Source organism: Emys orbicularis, chromosome 2 (assembly GCF_028017835.1).
Source record: "Emys orbicularis isolate rEmyOrb1 chromosome 2, rEmyOrb1.hap1, whole genome shotgun sequence".
Lineage (NCBI taxonomy): Eukaryota > Metazoa > Chordata > Testudines > Emydidae > Emys > Emys orbicularis.
In genome coordinates, this window is record NC_088684.1 from 10,361,015 (window position 1) to 10,383,635 (window position 22,621).

At 42.9% G+C, this 22,621-nt stretch overlaps 1 protein-coding gene across 1 annotated transcript in view; it reads left to right on the top strand.

Moving 5' to 3' along the window:
- The window catches only part of AGO2 (argonaute RISC catalytic component 2), a 110,159-nt gene that overhangs the window by 43,196 nt on the left and 44,342 nt on the right, over positions 1-22,621 (top strand). The window contains exons 3-4 of the mRNA XM_065397615.1: positions 1,359-1,479; positions 10,703-10,884. Of these exons, the coding sequence (XP_065253687.1) occupies positions 1,359-1,479; positions 10,703-10,884 (303 nt within the window). The remainder of the gene's footprint in view (positions 1-1,358; positions 1,480-10,702; positions 10,885-22,621) is intronic.

Below are 22,621 nucleotides of genomic sequence, written 5' to 3' on the forward strand. Positions count from 1 at the left end.
CTGACTGCACAGAGGTGGAAGATCACTGTGCAGCTTCCCCCGGAACACAGACTCAAGCGGTGATGCTACACCCAACCCTGACACAGTGCAAGGTCCAAGCTTGCCCCAGAAACACCCCAGAGCCATGCCCCTCTGTGCTAAGTGCACCAGGTGTGGGCAGGCAGGTTCAGCAAGGCAGGATCCAAATGTAGAGGAGCTTAGTGTGGGGGGATCCAGGTGTGGATTGAGAAGGTTCTGTGTGGGGCAATCTGGGTGCGTGGCTCAGTGGGGGATCTGGATGTGGGGGGGGATCTTGATGCATAGGGGCTTGTTGGGGGGGGGTTCTGGGTGCAGTGGTAATGGGACTCTGCAGCGGGGTCCAGGTGACGGTGGTTGGGGCTCAGCGGGGGGGGGGGTGTCTGAGTGTGGCCGGGAGGGTCTGAGTATGAGGGGGTCTGGATGCCCGGGGGTTGGGCAGATGGGAGAGAGCAGCTCCCTGTACAGTGATCCCTCCCCCTGCAGCTGAGGAGCGATCGGTGCGGGGGTGGGGGAGAGTTCGCAGAGCTTCCTACAGCTGGGGGAGGGTCTGATACAGCCCCAGATGCCATGCAGGGGAAGACGAAGTCCCGTCCTCCCCAGCCCAGCCGGGACTAGCAGCTAAGCCCGGCACAGGGTAGGAGCCACCAGCTGGGTCTTCCCCAGTCCTGTCCTCTGCCCCACAGTGATTTACCTCTCTGCCGGCTGCCCTGGGCACCCAAAACATACTGCCTAGGAGGGTTGCATGACCGCTCTTGTGACTTCTCTTTGCTTCCCCATCATTTTTCTGCGGGGAAGCAAAGAAATCTGCGGGGGACATAAATTCAACGCATGCACAGTGGTGCAGAATTCCCCCAGGAGTAGAGGTGAGAGTCAAGATTGTTATTTGAGTGTGATGCAGAGGAATTTGCTGTATGCATTGTGCACAGCCCCAAATCATTGGATCATCTATCCCTGTGCTGTCCTGCTGCCTAGCCCATCAGTCCTGTTCTGCAGATGGGAGCCATGGAGAAGAGCAGCTTATATTACATACGTGTTCTATTTGCATAGAATAAACTGTAGGGAAAACACTGGGGCTATAAACTTTCCAATGAGAAACCAGGATCAAATTTAGTAGTCCCAAAAAACGGAAACAGTTTGTTCTATGAAATTTTCTTTGCATAAAATCAACTTCCGTTTTCTCCTCAGATGATTAAATGAATCTGATCTTTCATGCTGAGCTGTTGATAACCCTTCATGTAATAGCCAGTATTTTTGTTTCCTCTTGATTACATAAACATATTGGAGTTCTTTTGGTACTCTGTTCAAATTATGTGATAACTTAATTTTCTTTATATTTTCAGAGAAATAGTTGAGCATATGGTCCAGCACTTTAAAACACAGATCTTTGGGGATCGTAAACCAGTATTTGATGGAAGAAAAAACCTATATACAGCTATGCCACTTCCTATTGGGAGGGATAAAGTAAGTTTTAAAAATAAGTTTCTAGCCAGAGGTTGTAATATAATGGCATCTCGCATTGTGACTTCAAGCCTTTCAGGTACCAAGTGATTTTATATTTAGAGTAAATCTCTAGACAAAGACCAGTCTTATTAGGGCATTCTGACACAAATTCCAGATAAAATAACTGACACTGTGTCTGTGGTCTGAGTTCATATTATAATACTTGTTCATTTAGAATGCAAGTTCTTCAGGGTAGGGACAATCTTATTATTAATTACTGGCATTATGGTAGTGCTCAGAGGCTCCAACTAATATTAGGGCTTCACTGTGCTAGACACTGTACAAATTCTCAGTGAGAGACCCTGAAGAGGTTGCTTACAGTTTAAATAGACAAGATAGACTAAGGGTGAAAAGGGAAACAGAGGTTTGGAGAGATGAAGTGAGTTGCTCAAGGTCCGACAGCAGATCAGTGGCAGAATTAGGAATAGAACTTGGGGCTTCCTGAGCACCAGTCCAGTGTTCTATATCCAAACCACACTGTCTCTAACTGTCTCTTACAATGTGTTTGTACAGTACCTAGCTCAACCAGACCTCTAGTCATTACCATTATACAAATACCTATTTTATGGTATCAAATAGGTGTGCTACAGAAAAGATTGTATTGTGCCCCATCTTATCGAATAGTTGTTACTTAACCATAAACTAATATCTAAGAAAACTATGAATTGAGGATTTAAGATTCTCAGAGACCAAAAGACTCTCTTACAAAATGTAAGCGAAGAATTTGGTATCTGTTTACTTCTTAGAAGATATCTTCTGTGTTCCTACAGAATTTAACTCAAGCAAGAATCTCTAATCTAAAGTATTTTCAGCAAATGTAGTTCTAATTTCTAAAGCTGTCTTCATGGGTTTGGCAAGTCCTATTGAAGCCTATACTGCAAAAGTTAATTTGCAACAGCAGTATTGCCCAACTTGTATATTTTCTAGTGTCCATTCTATGACAAATAGAAATATTTTAAACTATGCATTTAACCAGAAAAACAAATAAAAAATACCACACACATGTCTGGTGGATAAGCTAATGCTGGTGTTGAATCTCTGAGTTCTTTACTTTTTGTTTTACTGTAACCTCAGTATTGAATTAACCTAGATATTTTGCATTTAGCTTAGGTTTTTTTTAGGTTTTTTTTTTTAGTTTTTAGAGAAATTGCTTGTGCTTAATGATAGCATTTAAATGGTCTTAATTACATTTTATATCTCGAGTAAGCTCTTGAGGGCAGGGACTGTCATCATACATGTTTGTGAAAGGGAGCCCTACTCTTGATGCTTTAAATTCAAAAGTCCATCTATATTAAATGATATGTGGAGGGAATTAAGTGTGGCAACAATTTCTCAGCAGGAAACATATTTATCTTTCATCTAGACTTGCCATTCCTATGGGTTTCCTTCTGTTCAACTGTATAGGAGTTGAGGTCAGACCTGGCATTCTGGGTAGAGATGATATTCCTCTCAAAATGGGGAAAGCCTCAATTGCAGCTGCCAGGGGAAGACGCAACTGGCAGATCCTCAGAATTCTTGCTCTACCTTTCCCCAGAGCACACATTTGCAACAACTGACCTCAAATTCCTGCACTCGAAAACTTTGGTTTTAGTTAAAAACTAAGCATGAAAAATGCCTCAAAAGCTGTGAGAATGAAAATGGGGGGTATAGCGGAAATAGTTTTGGAACTTTAATTCCAGTGTTTGCTTCAAAGTGAATACTGTAATTAGAATTTGGAAGAAGTATCCAGGTGTGAAGGGTGTACCTGGCCCTTTGTGGCACCCTATTGGAGGCCCAGCAATCCTACTATATCCACCCCTTCCCCCCAGGAAGGAGCAGCAAAGGTGGGTCCTCCAGGCCTACCAAGAAAGGCTGCAAAGAACCATAAAATCAGAGCCCAGTAGGCTGAGATAAAAGGAGCTGCAGGACCTGAGGTGATCAGTTCCTGGCTGGGACCAGAAGGGTGAGGAAGGGTGTGCTGCTCTGGCCACAGGAGCTTGACTGGCTGCCTTCTCTGGAGAGAGAGAGAGGACCTGAAATCTCTACCTCCAGTCACTACCTTAGAGTTAAAGAGACTAGATGGGAAGAGGCCCAAGGAAGGCAGCAGCAACTAATTGATGGGATTAAAAGAAGCAGTACTGTACATGGTTGCAGTTTACAGGGTCCCTGGGTTGAAAACTGGAATAGTGGGTGGGCCTGGGTTCCCTCACCAGCCACTGGGGAAGTGACCTAAGCCCTGAGAAGGGTACAAAGCTTGTTTAGAAGCCCAAGTGAGGGGTGGGATATAAAGAGCCCAGAGACGGGGCTGAAGACCCTGGTGAGGACCAACAGTTCATTGAACTCTTGGCTACACCGGAAGGGGTTCATCCGTTTTGACACTGTGAGCCTACATCTACACTACAGGGGGGGGTCGATTTAAGATACGCAAATTCAGCTACGCGAATAGCGTAGCTGAATTCGACGTATCAGATCCGACTTACCCTGTTGTGAGGACGGCGGCAAAATTGACTGCCGCGGCTCCCAGTCGACGGCGCTTACTCCCACCTCCGCTGGTGGAGTAAGCAGGTCGATTCGGGGATCGATTGTCGCGTCCTGACGAGACGCGATAAGTCGATCCCCAAGAGATCGATTTCTACCCGCCGATTCAGGCGGGTAGTGTAGACCTAGCCTAAGTTGGCTGGAGGGAAGAGACACTGAAGAACTGCCTAACAAGGTTGACAACGTACAGGGGGCACCAGGAGCAGGAAAAGTTCTGTAGTATCACACCCAGCCTCTAAGAGGCACTTACAAGAGGTGAGTGTCCCCCGTTACACTAGGGTTCTACCCAACAGCTAACTTATTTAAAAGTTTTGTTAGATAACATAGAGGGAGTTATTGCTGTAGATCAAACAGCTGGAGTTAGTTAACCTCAGCAACTGATAATTAAGGCTACAATGGACATTTTTAGTAAAAGTCACAGACAGGTCACTGGCAATTAACAAAAATTCACGGAAGCCATGACCTGTCTGTGACTTTTACTAAAAATGTCCATGACAAAATGGGGAGGGAGGAGAGTCGAGCACCCTGCCCTGCTGTGGCTGGGAGCTGTGGCTCCTGCCCCGTGGCTGGGAGGGACCCCTGCCTGTGGCGGCTGGGGAGCTGCGGGGGATCCCCCGCTGACTGGGGAGCTCTGGGAGATTTCCCCCCCAGGCAGCGGAGCTGTGGGGGTTCCTCTGCTGCTTGCAGCAGCTAGTGAGCTACAGGGGAATTCCCCCCTTCCCCTTCCCCGCCCCTGGTGTCTGGGGAATTTATGGGTATCCCCCACCGCCCCTGGGGACTGGGGAGATCTGGGGGTCCCCAGCACTTGCGGACTGGGGAGTTCTGGCAGATTCCCTCGACGACAGCAGCAATTAAGGATTCCCTCCTCGCCTGCAGCGGCTGGGGAGCTACCGTGTATCCCCCACTGCCCATGGCGGCTGGGGAGCTGCCAGGGGATTGTTGTCCCGTCGTTGTCCTTCCCCCCTCCATCCCCCCATGGAGGCTGGGGAGCTGCCGGGGGATTCCCCCGCTGGCAGCTGCAGGGGGATTTCCCCGCCCCCCCCAGTCCCCCCCCCCCCCCCCAGTCATTAGCAGATACAATTATAACACCTGTGAGTCTATGCAAAAGTTCACTGAGCTTCTGCCTTCAGACCCTCGTGTGGAGCTGCCGAGGGATTCTTTCTGATAGTTTACAAAGGGCTAATGGCAGAATGTTTTAATCTCATGCAGAGTGTGTGTGTGTGTTCTGAGCAAAGTTGTTTTATGTATATAATTGGCTCACAATTAGACAAAAACCTTAAATTAACTCTCCTCTTCTTCCCAACAAAGACCAAGGTGTGGACCAAGACAGAGTTTAGGGACTTTTTTCTTTAATGTTTCTCCTATCATATGTAAAACTTTGTCTATAATAGAAAAATTGCACGGGGGTAAATATATTGATTTGATTACTCTGGAAGAAACCTCTAATATAAACAAACATAAGCCAGTTTAAATCATGCTTAAACAGATTTAGTTTGAGGTAAGTTAGCACATTAAGCTAAATTGATCCAAGTTCAGTTGAAACCTGTTGGTGTATATATTAAGTGTTTGCTTCAGGATAATTAAAGTGTGTGTGTGTGTGTTCCATACATCAGTACACATGCACACCAGGCTCCTGAGTCAGGAAATTCTTCAAAGAAGTGTCCGTTGGCCCGCACCAGCTCTCCTTGGGCTCCTGATCAAGAGTATAAGAGGTAGTGTGAGTCGACGCCTCTCTAGTTCCTTCTTACAGCCACGTGGCCTGAGTCAGAATCGTGTCCTGCTTTACTCTGTTCTTCTTCGAGTGCTTGTTTATGTCAATTCCAATCAGGTATGCGTGCACCGTGTGCACAACAGCCGGAAGATTTTTCCCTTAGCAGTATCCGTAAGGTCGCCCTGGGTGCCCCCTGGAGTCGCACCTTCATGGCGCCCAATACAGGGCCCTGCCCTGACCCCACCTCGGTTCCTTCTTACAGCCTGTGATGGCTAGCTGGAACTCCCTACCGCTCTTGCCTCAACAAGCGCATGCTTTGCAGTATCTCTCTTCGTGTACATAGTTGGATTTAGCAATAGAGTAGTTTATAGTTAGTGTAGATAGTTTTCTTATAAGTTTCCTTTGGAGGGGTCTTTACCCCTGACATCTTTATTCAGCACCAGGTATGCCTCGGTTCCCGGGCTTTAAACCGTGCTCAGACTGTTGCAGGTTTATGCCAAGAAGTGACCTGCCTTCGCCGTGCCTTAAGTGTCTTGGAGAGGGGCATCTCAGAGACTGCTGTAAAATCTGTAAGGGTTTTCGCCCCAGGACCCTTAAGGACAGAGAGCAGTGCCTCTGAGTCTTCCTTATGGAGGCAGCACTTCGGGCCCAGTCGGAGCCCACCGCGCCGGACCCGGCCTCAAGCACCGCATCCTTGGTGCACAGCACGCTGGCACCATCGACATGTGAACCGGAGCCAAGGAAGGACTCAGAGACCCTCGGCACTGCCCCAGCTCAGCCCACAGGCAGGCATCGGTGAGGCATCGCTCTCACTCTCTGGTGCCCCGTAAAAAGAAAAAGGTGGACAGAGGGTGCTCCCCAGCTAGGTCTAAGGACCATTTAACCAGCAAGCCCCCATTGGGCACTCCATTGGCTGGGATCCCGTTGACTCCTGCCCCAGGAGGGGTCCAGTCAAGTCCGGATCCGCGCCGCTCACCGGGCCGCCGCGGCGAGGACATACAGCTCCCCTCAACACCGGAGGTGTTCAAGGTGGCAGCGGACCTGTTGGTACTCATGGCGCCACCCTTACCCACACCGATCCCAAGCCTGGTACATTCTGTAGGTAAGCCAGCGATGATGTCTGCCATGAGGCCATCCCCATTGCACTGGCCTGCAGCACCGGGGGTCTCTGCAGGAGAGCTGCTCCAGTCCCCAAGTTGGCACCATTCCCCGCCACTAACAGGCTCCGCTCCTCCCTGGTCATCACAGTCAGCAACCTCGGAGTCGGAAGTGGAGTCCTCGTGCTCTAGTAGAAGGAGAAGATCCCGCTCCCGCTGTGATCAATATCCCTACCCGGCGTCCTGGCAGGGCCAGTGGCAGGCTCCTCAGTGGCCCTTCTGGACACCCTGGGCCTATCATCAAAGCTAGGGTTCCAAATCGGCATCAGTGGCCTCAGTCTCAGGTGCACCGACAGCAGCGCCGGCTGCGGCGCTGACCTCGGCAGTGTTCCCGGCCGCCATCCTATCGCCAGTCGCGGTCCCGGCACTGTTGCTCCTTGCCCTGCGGGACCCCTGGGGGGCTGAGAGCAGTGAACAGACCCCAGTACTGGCCACCTTCTCATCCTCTTCATCGTCAGATGAATCAGTGGTGGGTACCTCGACTACTCCGGCCTTAGAGGACAGTAGAGTCCTTCAGCAGCTGCTGAGACGGGTGGCCCAGAACCTGAATATCAAAACGGAGGAGGTGGTGGAGGAAGCCGACCAAATGGTCGATATTCTCTCCCCTCCCGGGCCATCCCATATCGTGCTGCTGCAGATCAAAACGATTAGCGATGCCACCAAGACTCGGCGGTAAACCCCGTCCTTGCTGCCGCTAACCGCCAAAAGATACAAGTGGAGGTACTTTGTTCCCTCGCGTGGGTATGAACACTTGTATGAACACCCCCAGCCAGACTCCCTGGTAATTGATGCTGCTAACCAGAGTGAGCGACAGAGCTTCCAGGGGCTCTCTCCCAAGAACCATGAGGCCAAGAAATTGGACTTTTTGGGGAGAAAAATATACTCAACTTGGGGGTTGCAGCTCTGTATTGCTAACCATCATGTGGTGGTTAGCAGATACAATTATAACATCTGTGAGGCTATGCAAAAGTTCACTGAGCTTCTGCCTTCGGACTCCACCAGGGCTACCTACCTTGCCAAATGGAAGAGATTTTCAATCTGGATGGCGCAACATCATTCATCCCTGACACTCAGTGCTATACCACTTATATTGGACTACCTTCTCCATCTCAAACTGCAGGGGCTCTCCAATAAGGGTCATCAATAAGGGTTAACCTGGCCGCCATTTCAGCCTTCCATCCAGGTGCAGAGGGACAATCTGTCTTAGCCACCCTATGGTCAGTTGTTTTCTAAAAGGTCTCGACAGGCTATATCCACAACCTTTTGTTACATCTGATTCAGACAAGACCCTCTGTGAAGAAAATAACCTGAGTACGCTGGATTTAAAACCCTACATATTTTAGGGACAAGTGTGCTTGGATCTTTTTCAAATGGGTCTGGATTCAGTAGTAAAAATTTTGAGCCAAATCTGGTGTAAATCAGTAACTCATTGCACCTGTGCTTACTTATATCAGGTCTGAGTTTGGCTTCTATTCATCTATCACATCCTCTCTTACAAGGCTTACCTTTAATAGTAGTCTTTTAAAATAGCTGTTTCTGTACATGTTAGGATTTTTGGGTTCATGTTTTTTAATAATATATAGAGTGACTCAAATACGTGACCTAAAGAAATAAAGACTGTAAGGTAGCTACCTAAATTAGGCTGTATCACGGAATAGGCTTTGTGGTTACTGGAATACAAACACTTGAATCACGTGTCTTTTTACTTCAAGGATGCAAAGTTACTGCAATACAAGTAGTCAAGTTTGTAAAAAGATAAAGAACCAATCACAGATGAGGGGCTTTGTAAATTGAAACCTGATAAAAAGAAATGGACATAACTAGTCTTCTATTGAAAGAATAGTATAAAAAATAATCATGGTCAGATAAGTTATGATTATCACTTTCATTGTTTCTGGTATCCAATAAGTCAAGGTTATAATAAAAGGGTGAAAAAAGTATGGAAATATACAGTTAGGGTCAGCTAGTCAACACTAGGAGTATGCTACACTGCAAATTAAACACCCATAGCTGCCCAGTGTCAGCTGACTTGAGCTTGTGGGACTCAGGCTACAGGGCTGTTTAAGTGTGGTGTAAATGTTTGGGCTTGGACTGGAACCCATGTACTGAGATCCTTACCACTTGTGGGCTCCAAAAGCCTGGGGTCTAGCCCAAGTCCAAACACATACACTGCAATTAAACAGCCCTGTAGTTGAGCCCTGTGAGTCCGAGTCAGCTGATGTGAGCCAGCTGCAGGTGTTTAATTTGCAGTGTAGACATACCCTAACTCTCTTCCCCTATATGATCTTTTAGCCTTTGTACTTTGCATGTAAGGAGGAGACATTTTGATGGAAGTTTTTTTTTTTTTGGGAGGGGGGAGAAACCTCATAAGAAACTCTCAGCCTATGGCTGTTGGAAACCTAAATCTTTATGTGCATATTTTATCAGTAGAGAATTACCAGTCTGGGCTTGATTCAAACTGGTGACCTAGAGACGAAAGGCTCCATTTCCTATTGTCCACTTCTGAGTAATACAATTCATTCCACAAGCCAAATTATCTCATGTATAATGCTATTCTGGGAGGAGTGCAGAGGCAGAAGATAGTATAGTTTAAAATTGCCTATGATACATTCCCAACTGATAATGGCTAGGGCGCTGTCCAGTAAGAATTACTGACATTTCTGCTTTATTTTTACTTACAATTTTTTGACTGAAACAAGCTAATCGTCACAGCTAATATATGCAACCGTCTGGTTCTATTACTGTTAACCTTACCCCTCCAGTTGCCTGTTAAATCCACTCGATGCCTTTTGTTTACGTTGAAATTGTAAGCTCCTTAAGGCAGGGACCATCTTCTAATGTTTTTTGTTTAGCATCCAGCACAGTGAGAGCTCTGAACTTGATTGGGACTTCTGGGAGCTACTAAAATGGAAACAAAAGCATAATTTCAAGAAGCCCTAATTGTAGTTACAAAGGTTAAGAACCTCTCTCTCATCAGATATGTCTTTGCAATGTATAATAAAAAGTAGAAAAATAAAGAACAATCCTGACTCTTAAATTTAGTTAGGAAAAAAGTGTGTGTGTGTGTGTGTGTGTGTGTGTGTGTGTGTGTGTGTGTGTGTGTGTGTGTGTGTAAACATCCTCACATTCCTTTTTTAAACTTGACCTGAGTGTGGCAGTCTCTAAACAAGAAGTCCAAAATTAATCATAATATGTGAAAGAAATATCCTTGTCCCCTCTTTCTACATACATATTCATAGTCCTAGCACTCAAGTTGGCTTTATTCTTTGCTAATTTACAAATCTTATTAAGAATAATGTTCTGGAAGACAGTTTCTGAATTCTTTTTCACATCATTTAAAATGGATTAGCAGTAACAATATAAGCAGTACGTTGGAAGGGAAAGTTTGAACGGAGAGTTATGAATCCTGAGCAGATGATGACAACAGACCAGGCTCAATTCTGCTTATACAATATCTGACTCCTACAAGTATTACATCAATATGTGTCTTTATATCTGCAATCAGACCATCATATTCCCAGCGGGACTGTCCGCTTGATATAAGAGCACTGCCAAAATGTAATATTGCCTTAAAGGGGTGGGAGGTGGAAAGCACATTAATGGAAATAATAATTGTAGTAAGAATATGTAAACTAATAGATAGTGTTTCTCCACACTTCCCCTTACATCTTTTTCTTTTTGTGCTCTCTTCAAAGTGTTATAGAGTTGCTTTGTGTAGCAATCTGCCCCTTTCATCTCCCCTGCTTTTTGTGTCTTTAAATGGAAAGAATCATCTTGTTTTGTTTTCCTATTGTTGCAGGTGGAGTTGGAGGTCACACTTCCAGGAGAAGGGAAGGACAGAATATTTAAGGTGGCTATAAAATGGATGTCCTGTGTGAGTCTGCAGGCTTTACATGATGCTCTTTCTGGTCGGCTGCCAAGTGTTCCTTTTGAAACTATCCAGGCACTGGATGTAGTGATGAGGCATTTGCCTTCCATGAGGTGAGGGAAACACCTTGAGGGTCTTTTATAAAATTATCTTCTTATTTGAATTGTTTAAATGGTTATTCTAATTTTAATGTGTATTTTAAAGAACAGCCATGACAGCAGCAACTCTCTGTTTCTGTTGCAGCAGGTCTCTTCATGTGCAGGGAGCTAACCGTGAAAGTAGCAGTACTGTTGCTTTTGGACTGGCCTTGTGAACTTCTAGTCCCCAGTACCTAAGACTACAAGCCTCCTTCCCCTAATTCTGTACAGACTCTTTCCCCTTCTGCACATATCAGGACTGAGGAAATACCCACCCTGCTTTCCTTGCATTTTTACGTGGTGCTTTGGCTTGTGCAAAATTTAAAACTTCCCCTCCCAGCAAGCTTTGAACCCATAGTATTTGCAGTCATAGCAGTGCTATAAAGCCTTTTACCACACTACTGTCTGAATGTTCTTGACCTATTGCAGGTCCTTGACCTGGAGAAGGCAGGAAAGGGATTGTGGAATGAGGAGAGGTCCAGGTCTGCCAGCGCAGTGGCATTGCTGATTTTTTTGACAGTCTCCCTACATGTGTATGTTGTTGGGTTTTTTATTCATTTATTTATTTATTTTGTATTCCCATAGCACCTAGCAGCCCTATTCATGGACTAGGGTCCCATTCTGCTAGGTGCTATACAAACAGAGGGGAAAAAAGAGGGTCCCTTCCCTAAAGAGCTTACAGTCTAAGTATCAGATGAGATAATGGATGCAGACTGATGAGGGAGTACGGTGAAATGATATGGGTCAGTATGATAGGCAATGGTATGAGTGCACCAGCAGCCCAACTGTTGTCAACTGTGGTTTTTTTATGGGTATCATGGCAAAGGAAATTTTTAAGGAGAATAGGGAAATAGCTTTGTGGATATTGATGAGGTGCTCCACCCCAGCTTGAGGTGCAGTATGAAAGGAAGCACAAAGGTGCTTGTTTGAAAATATAACAAGTGTGTGGTAGAAGCTGGCAGGGATGGGGTGGAGTTACTGGGGCAAGTGGATGGGTTAGAGGATGAGAGCAGATGAGAAACTTTTTTTCTTCTTCAAGTAGTGTCCCTGTGGGTGCTGCACTTGAGGTAAGTTTGTGCCTTTGATCGGAGATTTTTGGTAGTGGTGCCTATTCGGCTTGCGCATGTGCCTCGCACATCCACATGCCCTATGCCAAGGCTATATGGGGCTGCATGGGTGAACCACCCTCAGTAACCTTATAGCATTTATTGTTGTTGAAACCGTTGTTCCCTTGGGGTTTTTTTCTTTAAAAAAAAACATAAAATAAAAAGATTTTTATTCATATCTCTAGGTAGTTCATAGATTCCCCTTTTAGGAATTATTTTTTCATTATTTTACTTAGGAATGCCAAGCTCCCCGGGATTCAAGAGGTGCCTCTCCTACCATGAGGCTATTCTGATCAGTGATAGACATTCCCAGTGCATCCACTGTTTGGGTGTTACTCATATCCCCTGTAAGTGCAAGGTCTGCACTTCCTTCAAGGGTAGATTTGGGGGATGGGAGGGGGAATAGGGATATCAAGTTTAAACTCCTAATGATTATGACCAGCTTTCAATACCCCCTGTACATAGACCTCCCAGTACTACTAGTGCCCTGTCTACATCAAGATCTCAGTCACCAGAGACTACTAGAGATGTAGATGGTACTGCGGCACCAAGTACATCTATGATACCAAAGTCCTCATTGACATCTGCTGCTAAGCAGAAGGAGGTAAGGAGTACACCTTCAAATCTCGGACACCAATGCACAAGAAGGCTATAGAGATCTCGGGTCCTAAGGGAAGTTCCATGTGGGCTCTAAGGGATGCTGGTACCACAAAGGCATAGAGGAGTTTGTCTAAGACAGGCTTGGTAGCAAGTTTGGGTACTCATACCCAGAATGGCAGAGATGCTGTTGAGAAGAGTTCTAAGCCTGCTGCAGAACAACACTTGATACTGGTAACAGGCAGGTCAACAGTACCAAAACTGCTCAGCGACCTACAGTACTGATGAAATCTGAGCCGACTTGCTTCCATGCCAAGCGCTTGGTACTAACTGCATGGGGACCAAAGCCATCCTCCGCAGGTTCTCACTTGCTACCATCTTTGATACCATTGGTACCACAAGAATTTAGGTACCCTAAGGACATGATAGTTTCTTTGGAACTGGAGTCTCCTCTGTTAACGAGTGCTGGAGGGTTATCAGCATCAAGACTCTCTCACTGACCCCTCTATCACCTTGAGTACCATATCCGCCCTCGTCTACTCTACAAGCTAAACAGCTGTCCCCTCTCTTGGAGTATGGGGAAGAGGACTCCTCAGATTCTCAAATTTCGGTGCAGGATTCTCCTGTCTATTCTAAGAAACCCTGCTCTCCCTCCTACACTGATGTATTTACAGGAGGATACTCTTCAGATGACACCTATGTGGCAGGATCACAGGTGCATGCCTCCACGTATGCCAGAGGAGGAGAAGCAAGGGTGGATAAAGAGCTGATGCCTCTCACTAATATTTCCTCCTCTTCATGTGTCATGCCTCCCACCACAGATGTGGCAGATGACTTCAGTCAGTTTCAGAAGCTGATGAAGTGAACTGCTGAAATGCTTCAGATTTCCTTAAAGGAGGTTTAGGAGTCCACCATAAACTCCTAGATATTTTGCAAACCTCAATATCTATGAGAATTGCCATTCCAGTCAATGAAGCTCTTATGGAGCCCACTAAGACTGGCAGACCTCTACCTGCAAGAGAGAGGATAAAAAGTATTATGTCCCCGTCAGGGAATTGGAGTTCTTATTTTCTCTTCCAGCTTTGAATTCTCTGGTAGTGAAAACCATTAATGAACGAGGCAGACAACATAGCTCAAAGCCCGTTCTGTACAGTAAGGACAACCGGCAGTTTAATCTTTTTGGTTGCAAATCCTACATTTCAGCCACACTTCATCTCAGAAGAGCAAACGATCAGGTGTTTGTGGCTAAATATGAATATTTAAATTACCACAAATTTAGTTTTATTGAGCACCTGCCAGAGGAACATCATAACCAGTTTAAGGCTATTATTCAAGAGGGTCGGCTCCTGGCAAAGACATCACTACTTTGACACTGCAGATACTGCAGCATAGTCTATATCCACTGCAGTAATCATGAGGAGAGTGTCTTGATTGCAACTGTCAGGTTTCCCAAGAGAGATTGAGTATCATCAAAAGCCTCCCCTTTGATGGCTACAAGCTCTTTGCCAACTCGACAAATACATTGCTCCATACTTTAAAGGATGTGCTCCCTCAGAATTTTTACTCCTGTAAATAAGACGAGAGGCAGCACAAAAAGCATGCCCAGCCCCATATTTAACTTATCATAGATAGACCATCTAAACCTATGGCCAAGAGACCAAGATACTCAAGAAAGAAACCTCCTTCACCTACATCTTCTGAGCCATCCATGTCCTCCAAGCGATAGTTTTTTGATGATTTGGTTGAGAGTCTCAACCATGCAGTTGACAAATTTGTGCAGCTGCAACATCTTACTCCCCTGCCTCCTTTTGGAAGTTGCCTCTTCTGTTTTCAGGCTGCATGGGGAGAATATGACCTCAGACAAATGGGTTTTGGAAGTCATAAAATCTGGTTACATTATCCATTTCAGATCTGCCCTCTTCAGGGGCCCCTCTCATGATCAATTATTCTCATAAGAGGTGGCTGCGTTTAGGAGCAGTAGAACCAGTTCCTGTCCAGCACAGGAGAAGGGAATTCTATTTAAAGTATTTCCTGATTCCCAAAAAGAATGGAGGGTGGAGACCAATTTTACATCTCAGATCTCTAAACAGATAGGTAAAACAGCAGAAATTCAGGATGGTGACCCTTGCAGCAATAATTCCCTCATTAGAATTAGAAAGAAACAGAATTAGAAGACTGATTTGTGACTCGACCTACAAGAGGCATGTGTTTATGTGGCTATTCACCCTTCACACAACAGGTTTCTTAGTTTTCTAATCAAGAATGTGCATGACCAATGCAGGGTGCTCCCTTTCAGCCCCAAGGGTATTCTCAAAGATTCTGGCAGTAGTTGCTGCCCACCTACATCATTTGGGTATAATCGTTTCCCCATACCTGGGTGATTGGTTGATCAGGGTCAGATTTTATCAGGAAGTGTTGGTGTCAGCAAAGATGACATCAGTTTCACAAGCCCGGGCCTTCAAATCAACTTTGAAAAGTCTGTTTTGACTCCATTCCAGCATTTGGACTTCATAGGAGCTTCCCTGGATGCAGTGACAGTCAGAGCATACTTCCCTTCCAGCAGATTTCTTGTACTAGCAAATCTCATCTCAAAGAATCAGGGCAGTCCTCAAGTAACAGTAAGAGAAAGACTCGTCCCATCAGCTTGAGCTCTGGCAGAAGGGAATAAAAATCCCCGGCAAGAAGAAATTATTATCCCTATGCTGCATGGACTTCAAGGAGGGGGCAAGACTTCTAAGCATAAGTAAGGGATCCCCAGCTGTGTAGCTTGGGTTAGCCCTAAAGGACCTATAGAACTTGCACATTACAACATCTATTACTTTTTGAAACCTAAGACTGTAACTCATTTGTGTGCACATTTACCTGCTTTAACCTTGTAAATAACTCCTCATTTCTTTTCTTAGTCAATAAATCTTTAGATAATTTATTATAGGATTGGCTACAAGCGTGGTCTTTGGTGAGAGATCTCAGGTACAATTGACCTGGGGTAAATGACTGGTCCTTTCGGAGTAACCTGAATATTATTGTGATTTTTTTTTTTTTGGTCTAAGGTACCATCTGTCACAAAGGCAAGTTTGCTTCGGTGGCAAGATAGATCAGAGTACCCCAGGGGACTGTCCGTGACTCCATGTTAAGGCGGTTAAAGTTTGGGGTTTGTGCTGTGGTTTGTAAGTCTGGCCTGTGGTTGGTACTTGTGTTCATGAGTCACTTCAGACAGCATGACAAGTGAAATGAACGGCTCTTTTGGTGAGTGGAGAATTGAAGAAGAGGTGAAGGCAAGGAAACTAGAGCTAAGGGGTTGGATGGTTCATCAGCCTTGAAAATGAAGTCACTGAGGATAAGTGTGGGATAGTGTGAGGAGAGAGAAAGAGTTAAGAGATTAATTCATAGAAGATGACTACTTATGGATGACTATCAGCAGACAGTTTATTTTAGTCAACTTCAGTGGGCCTTTTTCAAATTTTAATTAATCTAATTTACTTAAATGTTTTTATCACCTAGGATTTATTTAAATAATATATTTCTTTGTGTTGACATTTGCTAATGAATAAAATGACAGCTCTAAAGCCAGATTCTGATCTCAGTTACACTGGTGTAAATTCAGACTAAGCTATTTGATTTTCAAAAAGGGAATTGCAAACAGAGAATCAGGAATGAGCTACTGTCTTTAATTTATGTGACAGAAGGAATTCTTTAGGTGCTCAAATACTGAACCCTTCAATACAGGCCTGCAGGAGGGAACTGGAAGGACTTAAATAATCCTGTCAGTGAAAATATGGAAATTGGAATCTTGTACCCAAATTCTATGTGACTTTTTTTTAAAACACCAAAGACTAATTTTTCTGGGCAATGACATTTACTTGAGTTAGTAAAAATATCGGAGTCAAAAATACAGATGCTAATTGGGACACTGATATGTGTGAATATTTTATGGCTGTTACTCAAAACTAGAATAGAAATCAAAACTGATTGGGAAGTAGAGATTAACATTTATTAGAATGGCTGAACTTTTCAGTTTTAAAGAGCTAAGTAATCAAATGTAGATTTTTTTTTTATCCTATTAATTTTAATATATATCTATATCTAGATATATCTAGATCTATATCTAGCTATCTATAGATATATCTATCTCTATCTATATCTATAGATCTATATCGATATCTAGATATAGATATATATAATGAATAACAAAATATACATAAACTTCTCATAATATATTAACCACTTGCTGCCTAATCTTAGCTATAGTTGAAACATTTAATTATATATAATATGAATGGTTACAATATAAATCAATTACTTGTATTACACAATTTACAAACACATTTTGCATATAAAAATCCAGCTAGTTAAGGAAAAATTATTATGATAATAGAAGCAAAATCCAGAGGAGGGGGATAGAGACGGAAGGGGAAGGAAGTGAGCTGATAGAAGGAGGTGGTGGGGTGTGCATTTAATAGGATCATTCAGAGACTCCCAGAAAAGCATCCCATATCACTGAGAATTTTTCAAGGGTATTTCTGTAATGGAAAACAATTCTTTCCACGGTGGCCAAGCTTACAATATCTATGCTCCGGTCTTCAATTGTTGGTCGCTTTTTGAATTTCCAATTAGTGCTCTGCTTAGCCAAAATTTTTCAGATTTATTGAGCTTCGTATTAATAACCATTAGGTTTAAAATTACATGTTTAGCTTGTAACACAATTTTATTTGATAAGAAAAAATTAACTGCAGTTCAGTTCTGCCCCAAAACCTACAAGTATAGGAGCCTTCCCACAGCATACGGGTTAAATTAGTACCTGCTGAATCACAGTGCCAGCATTTGTCTGACTTAGTGGCACCTGTTTTGAATAGTTGGAGAGGGGTCCAGTGCATCCTCCATATGATTTTCTGTTGGATTAATCTTAAATTGAGGTCCAAGAAGCAGTTGAGAGCACTGGCTAAAATTTGTTTCCATTGGTTAGCAGAAAATAATTGGCCTAGTTCCTCTTCACATTTCTTTTTTAGGGAATCTGTTTAGTTCAGATTTGCTGGTCAAGTGTGAATATAGTGTTGCCATAGGTCTTGGTAATCTGGGTATTATTTGGAGAAATGCAAGTAGTTCAGGTGGGTCAGGAGAAGCGAAGGAATTGTGGCCAAACCGATGGGAGATGGCATGTTTAAGTTGGATATATTGCAACTGCTTCTTAATCTCTAGATTGAACCTTTCCTCCCTTTTACAAAATTAAAAGAAAGTATTGTTTTCAATAAATTGACTGATGGTCAAAATCCTTTTCCTAATCCAGTCTGGCCAAAGGATGGGGTTGCCTGCTATACGGAGTTTTGAGTTACCCCAGATAGATGCCTTGGTATGCAGAATGGGGTGGTTTTTAAATTTAGAAGACCTACTATGCCAAGTATTTCTGGCTGCCACAATAGTGGGTAATTGTTCTGTAGGGAATTGGTAGTAATCCAAGCGCAGTGGAAAGGGATAAAGGGTAGAGCCCTGCGTGGATACAAAATTTGTATCCGCATCCAATCCAAGATCTGCAAACATAGTCCACGGATATCCGCATCCATAGATGTGGATATCCACAGATTTGCGGGACTCTAGATATAAAATTTGTATCCGCATCCATCCATGATCTGCAAACATGATATGCAGATATGAAGTCGATATCTGCAGATTTTCAGGGCTTTAGTAAAGGGGCAACCAATTCTGCTTCCACCTGGAGCCCATCCGGGGTTCTAAAGCACGAGTGAATGAGCCACTGTGCTGCTTGGCTAAGAATTATTGCCTGATAAAGTTTAAAGTTGGGAGATCTAAAACTACTTGTTTCGATAGGGAGCTGTAATCTTTGTAAGGAGATTCTGGGTTTTTTTTACCAGAATGCCACAAGAAGGACCTGAACATGTTGTCAATTTTAGTAAAATAAAGTGGATATGGCTAGGGAGGGAATTCAGAATAAAAAAGATTCTGGGAAGGGCATTCATTTTAATTGTTTATTTTTCCCCAAAGGGAGAGAGGTAGTGCTTGCCATTTATTTAAATCATTTGCTAACAGCATGATTAATGGGTTTGAGTTAACCTTGACTGTTTTTAATTTCCTTCAGGAACAGGATGCCAAGATATTGGAGGTTTGTCTGTTGCCATCTAAATGTCCCTATAGGAGAGCCACTTCTAACTAAATCCCAGGAGATTTTTATTGCTTTCGATTTATCCTAAATTATTTTATAACCAGAGGATTTACCAAAGTTATCTATTGTTTATAGGATATTTGGAATAGATTGATCCAGATTTTTAATAAATAGGAGGATGACATCCGTGTATACAAAGATTTTTGTCTCCCGAGTCTCTGATTTGATCCCTTGAATACCCTGGTGTTCCCTAATTAGTACTGCAAGTTGTTCTAATGCTAGATTGAACAGGAGGGGGAGGAGGGACATCCCTGTCTAATTCCTCGAAACAGATCAAAGGAGGGGGATATTGTGCTGTTAGTTAGGATATGAGAGTTGGGATTGGAATATAACAGCTTTATCCATGAAAGAAAGGATTTCTTCACTCAAATTTATCCACGGTACCAAACAAATATTGCTAATTCACTCTGTCAGACTTTCTCTGCATTGAATGAAATGATTCCATGGGAATTTCTAGAATGTTGATGGAATGCCATAACATTAATCAACTGATGTGTTATCTGAACCATGCCTTTTTTAAAAAAAAAAAAATCCCACCTGATTAGGATGAACCACATCACATCACTGATTACTTTTTCAAGCCTCATAGCCAATATTTTTGAAAGTATTTTTATATGAGTATTGATTACAGAGGTGGGTCTGTAGCTGTTAGATTTTTGCATGTCCTTACCCAGTTCAAGTAGTACAGTAATTAGCGCTTCCCTCATAGTAGGAGGCAAGATACCTATCTTTGTAAATGCATAATAGCTTAGGGGACATAATTTCTTTGAAACGTTGATAGAATTCTATCAGTAGGCCATCGGGGTTGGGGGTCTTTCCTGGACTCCTTTCCTCCATGGCCTTGATTATTTCCTCTGATTACAAGGGAGAGGCTACTCTGGCCTGCTGCTCTGCTGAGATTTGTGAGAGTTTAAGAGTTTTAATGAAATTATTCAGTTCTTCTGGCATCAGGTGGTGAATCATGATTTTAAAGAACCTGGTAACATTTCAAAAAATGATCACTGATCTCTTTTTGATTAGTAGTAACCTGCCTTGTTCTGATTTGATTGATACTATTCGAGACCTCTCACTTTTAATCTGTATGCAATAATTTTCCCTGCTCTCTCCCCTGACTCCCTGAATGTATGTTTGAGTCTAAAAAGAGAAAATTCAGTTTGTGCTAAAGTCAGTTTAGTTACTTCAGACCAAAGATGGATTAATTTTTTAAGATTTTCTTAGGAGGGATAATTTGCGCATTCTAAATCCATAGCTTTAAGTTCAGTTAATTTCAGGAGCTCAGCCTGGCTACCTCTCTTTCTACCTGATGGGTAGAAAATGATCATGCCCTTAATAATAGCTTTTACTGTATCACATAGGGTGGAATGGGGTATCTCTGGTGTCATTTGTATAGAAGAAAAATCAAATTTCTTTTTTGACATGGTTCTGAAAAATTGTATCTTTCAAAAGAGAGTCTTCATCTTTTTTATAAGTCCAGTTTGTCTCGGGAGGAGAAAATTGTCGTATCACTGGTGTGTGGTCAAAGATAATGATAGACTTGATTTCATTATTAAGTACTGACTCCACCAGATTGCTAGAAATCGTGAAGAAATCTGTGCATAAATATGTGGGGAGGAGAAAAAAGTAAAATCCTTCACTGTAGAGCTGTGCAAGCGCCATACATCTTTTAATCCCAATTCTCCCACAAAGTCTTTTATAAGTTTCTAGCATGTGATTGTGTATGCTTGGGCCAGCCTGAATTATCTAATAGAGGTCCAGTGTCTCATTAAAATCTCCTGCAATGATGATTGATTCTTTTGGGATATAAAAAATATATATTGAAATTGGAAAAGCTTCAGAAAAGGGCAACAAAAATGATTAGGGATATGGAACAGCTTCCGTATGAGGAAAGATTAATAAGACTGGGACTTTTCAGTTTGGAAAAGAGACAATGAAGTGGGGATATGATTGAGATCTATAAAATCATGACTGGTATGGAGAAAGTAAATAAGGAAGTGTTATTTACTCCAATTCATAACACAAGAACTAGGGGTCCCCAAATGAAATTAATAGGCAACAGGTTTAAAACAAACACAAGGAAGTGTTTTTTTTCACACAGCGCAGTGTCAGTCTGTGGAACTCTGCCACAGGATGTTGTGAAGGCCAAGACTGTAACGGTTAAAAAAAGAACTAGATAAGTTCATGGAGGATAGGTCCATCAGTGGCTATTGGCCAGGATAGGCAGTGATGTTTGCCAGAAGCTGGGAATGAGCAATTTGATAATTACTTGTTCTGTTCATTTCCTCTGGGGCACCTGGCAGACAGGACATTGGGCTAGATGGACCTTTGGTCTGACCCAGTATGGCCATTCTTATGTTCTTATTAATTAATTTTGAAAAAAAATTTCAGAAACCTTGGATCATCTTTATTAGGTCCATATGTATTAATTAGGATATATAGAGAGTTAGAAATCTTAGCCTTCACCAGCAAAAAATCTACCTTCCTCATATTTACTTACATCTAGAATTTGTAAATTGAGTTTTTTGGGCTCCAGAGAAGAAATTGTTAAACATCCCTCCACCAACCAGTGCCTCCTAAATTTCTGTGCATCCAAGCCATTAAGGTGTGTTCGCTGTGAGAAGATAACTGCTTTCAGTGTTTTAGATGAATGATCATTCTTTTTATCGGGTGATTTACCCCTTTGATGTTCCAAGAAACTCGTGCGTAGCTCAAATATTTTTTATCAGGCACCTGAATAGTGTCATTGCTTGGGCCATTGTTAGTTTCAGATCTAGGAAAGGTATATCTGAGTTCCCTCTCACCACCTTGGGGACATGAGGGGGAGGAGAAAGGGTAAACTGAAGACCAGGAAAGGTAAAAAGATAGGTATAATATGGGAAACAAACAGAAAAAGAAATGAAGTGATCAAAGTTGACCAAGGATCACTTAAAAATACATAATTCTTATTCAAACAGAAATTGGACCCAAGTCCAGGAGGTTTGCAAGGGGGTGACCTCTTCACTCACTTCCCCAGCCTCCCCAAAACACCCAACTGGGGTTTAACAGGATTCCCTTTAGCTTTATAGAGAAGAAATATTCTCATCTCAAGGAAGGTCCTGGTTTCTGCACTGTTCACACCATCATCCAAAGTGGGGGGCAGAGGAGAAGGCTAGCATCTAAACTTAAGAACAAGACTATAGTAAATATATAAGAAAGTTATGCAAATTGTTTAAATAACCTTACTCTAACATAACTGGATCATCTGCAGATAAGGGTTCAGTAGCAAAACAGTTCTGCCTAAATTTTGTCCCCTAGAGCCTTGTCCACATTGGAATATAGTGGGAATGTCATTGCCCAATAGTTATATCAGCAATATAAATCAACACAATATCTATTCCAACTCATTTAACACACACACACACACACACACCTAAACAGAAGAACAAACTAATATTACTGAAAAAACAACTGACATTTTCACACTAACACTTTCTCAGTAATTAGGTGAATCATTACCAGCAAAATAATTATTCTTGGATAGGATTTTAGGAGATCAGATTTCTTGACAGTTGGGGAAATTAAACGATTCATCATTAAACTGAAATCTTCATTACATTGTTTAGATCTGGTATCTCTTGTAAGTGTACAAATGGATTGAATATTTCCAGTTTTACTATAAACCCAGAATCTAGGAAATGAGATGGGGATGAAACAAAGTACAGTAACTCCTCACTTAAGGTTGTAGTTATGTTCCTGAAAAATGTGACTTTAAGCTAAACGATGTTAAGCGAATCCAATTTCCCCATAAGAATTAATGTAAATGAGGGGTGTTAGGGTCCAGGGAATTTTTTTTCACCAG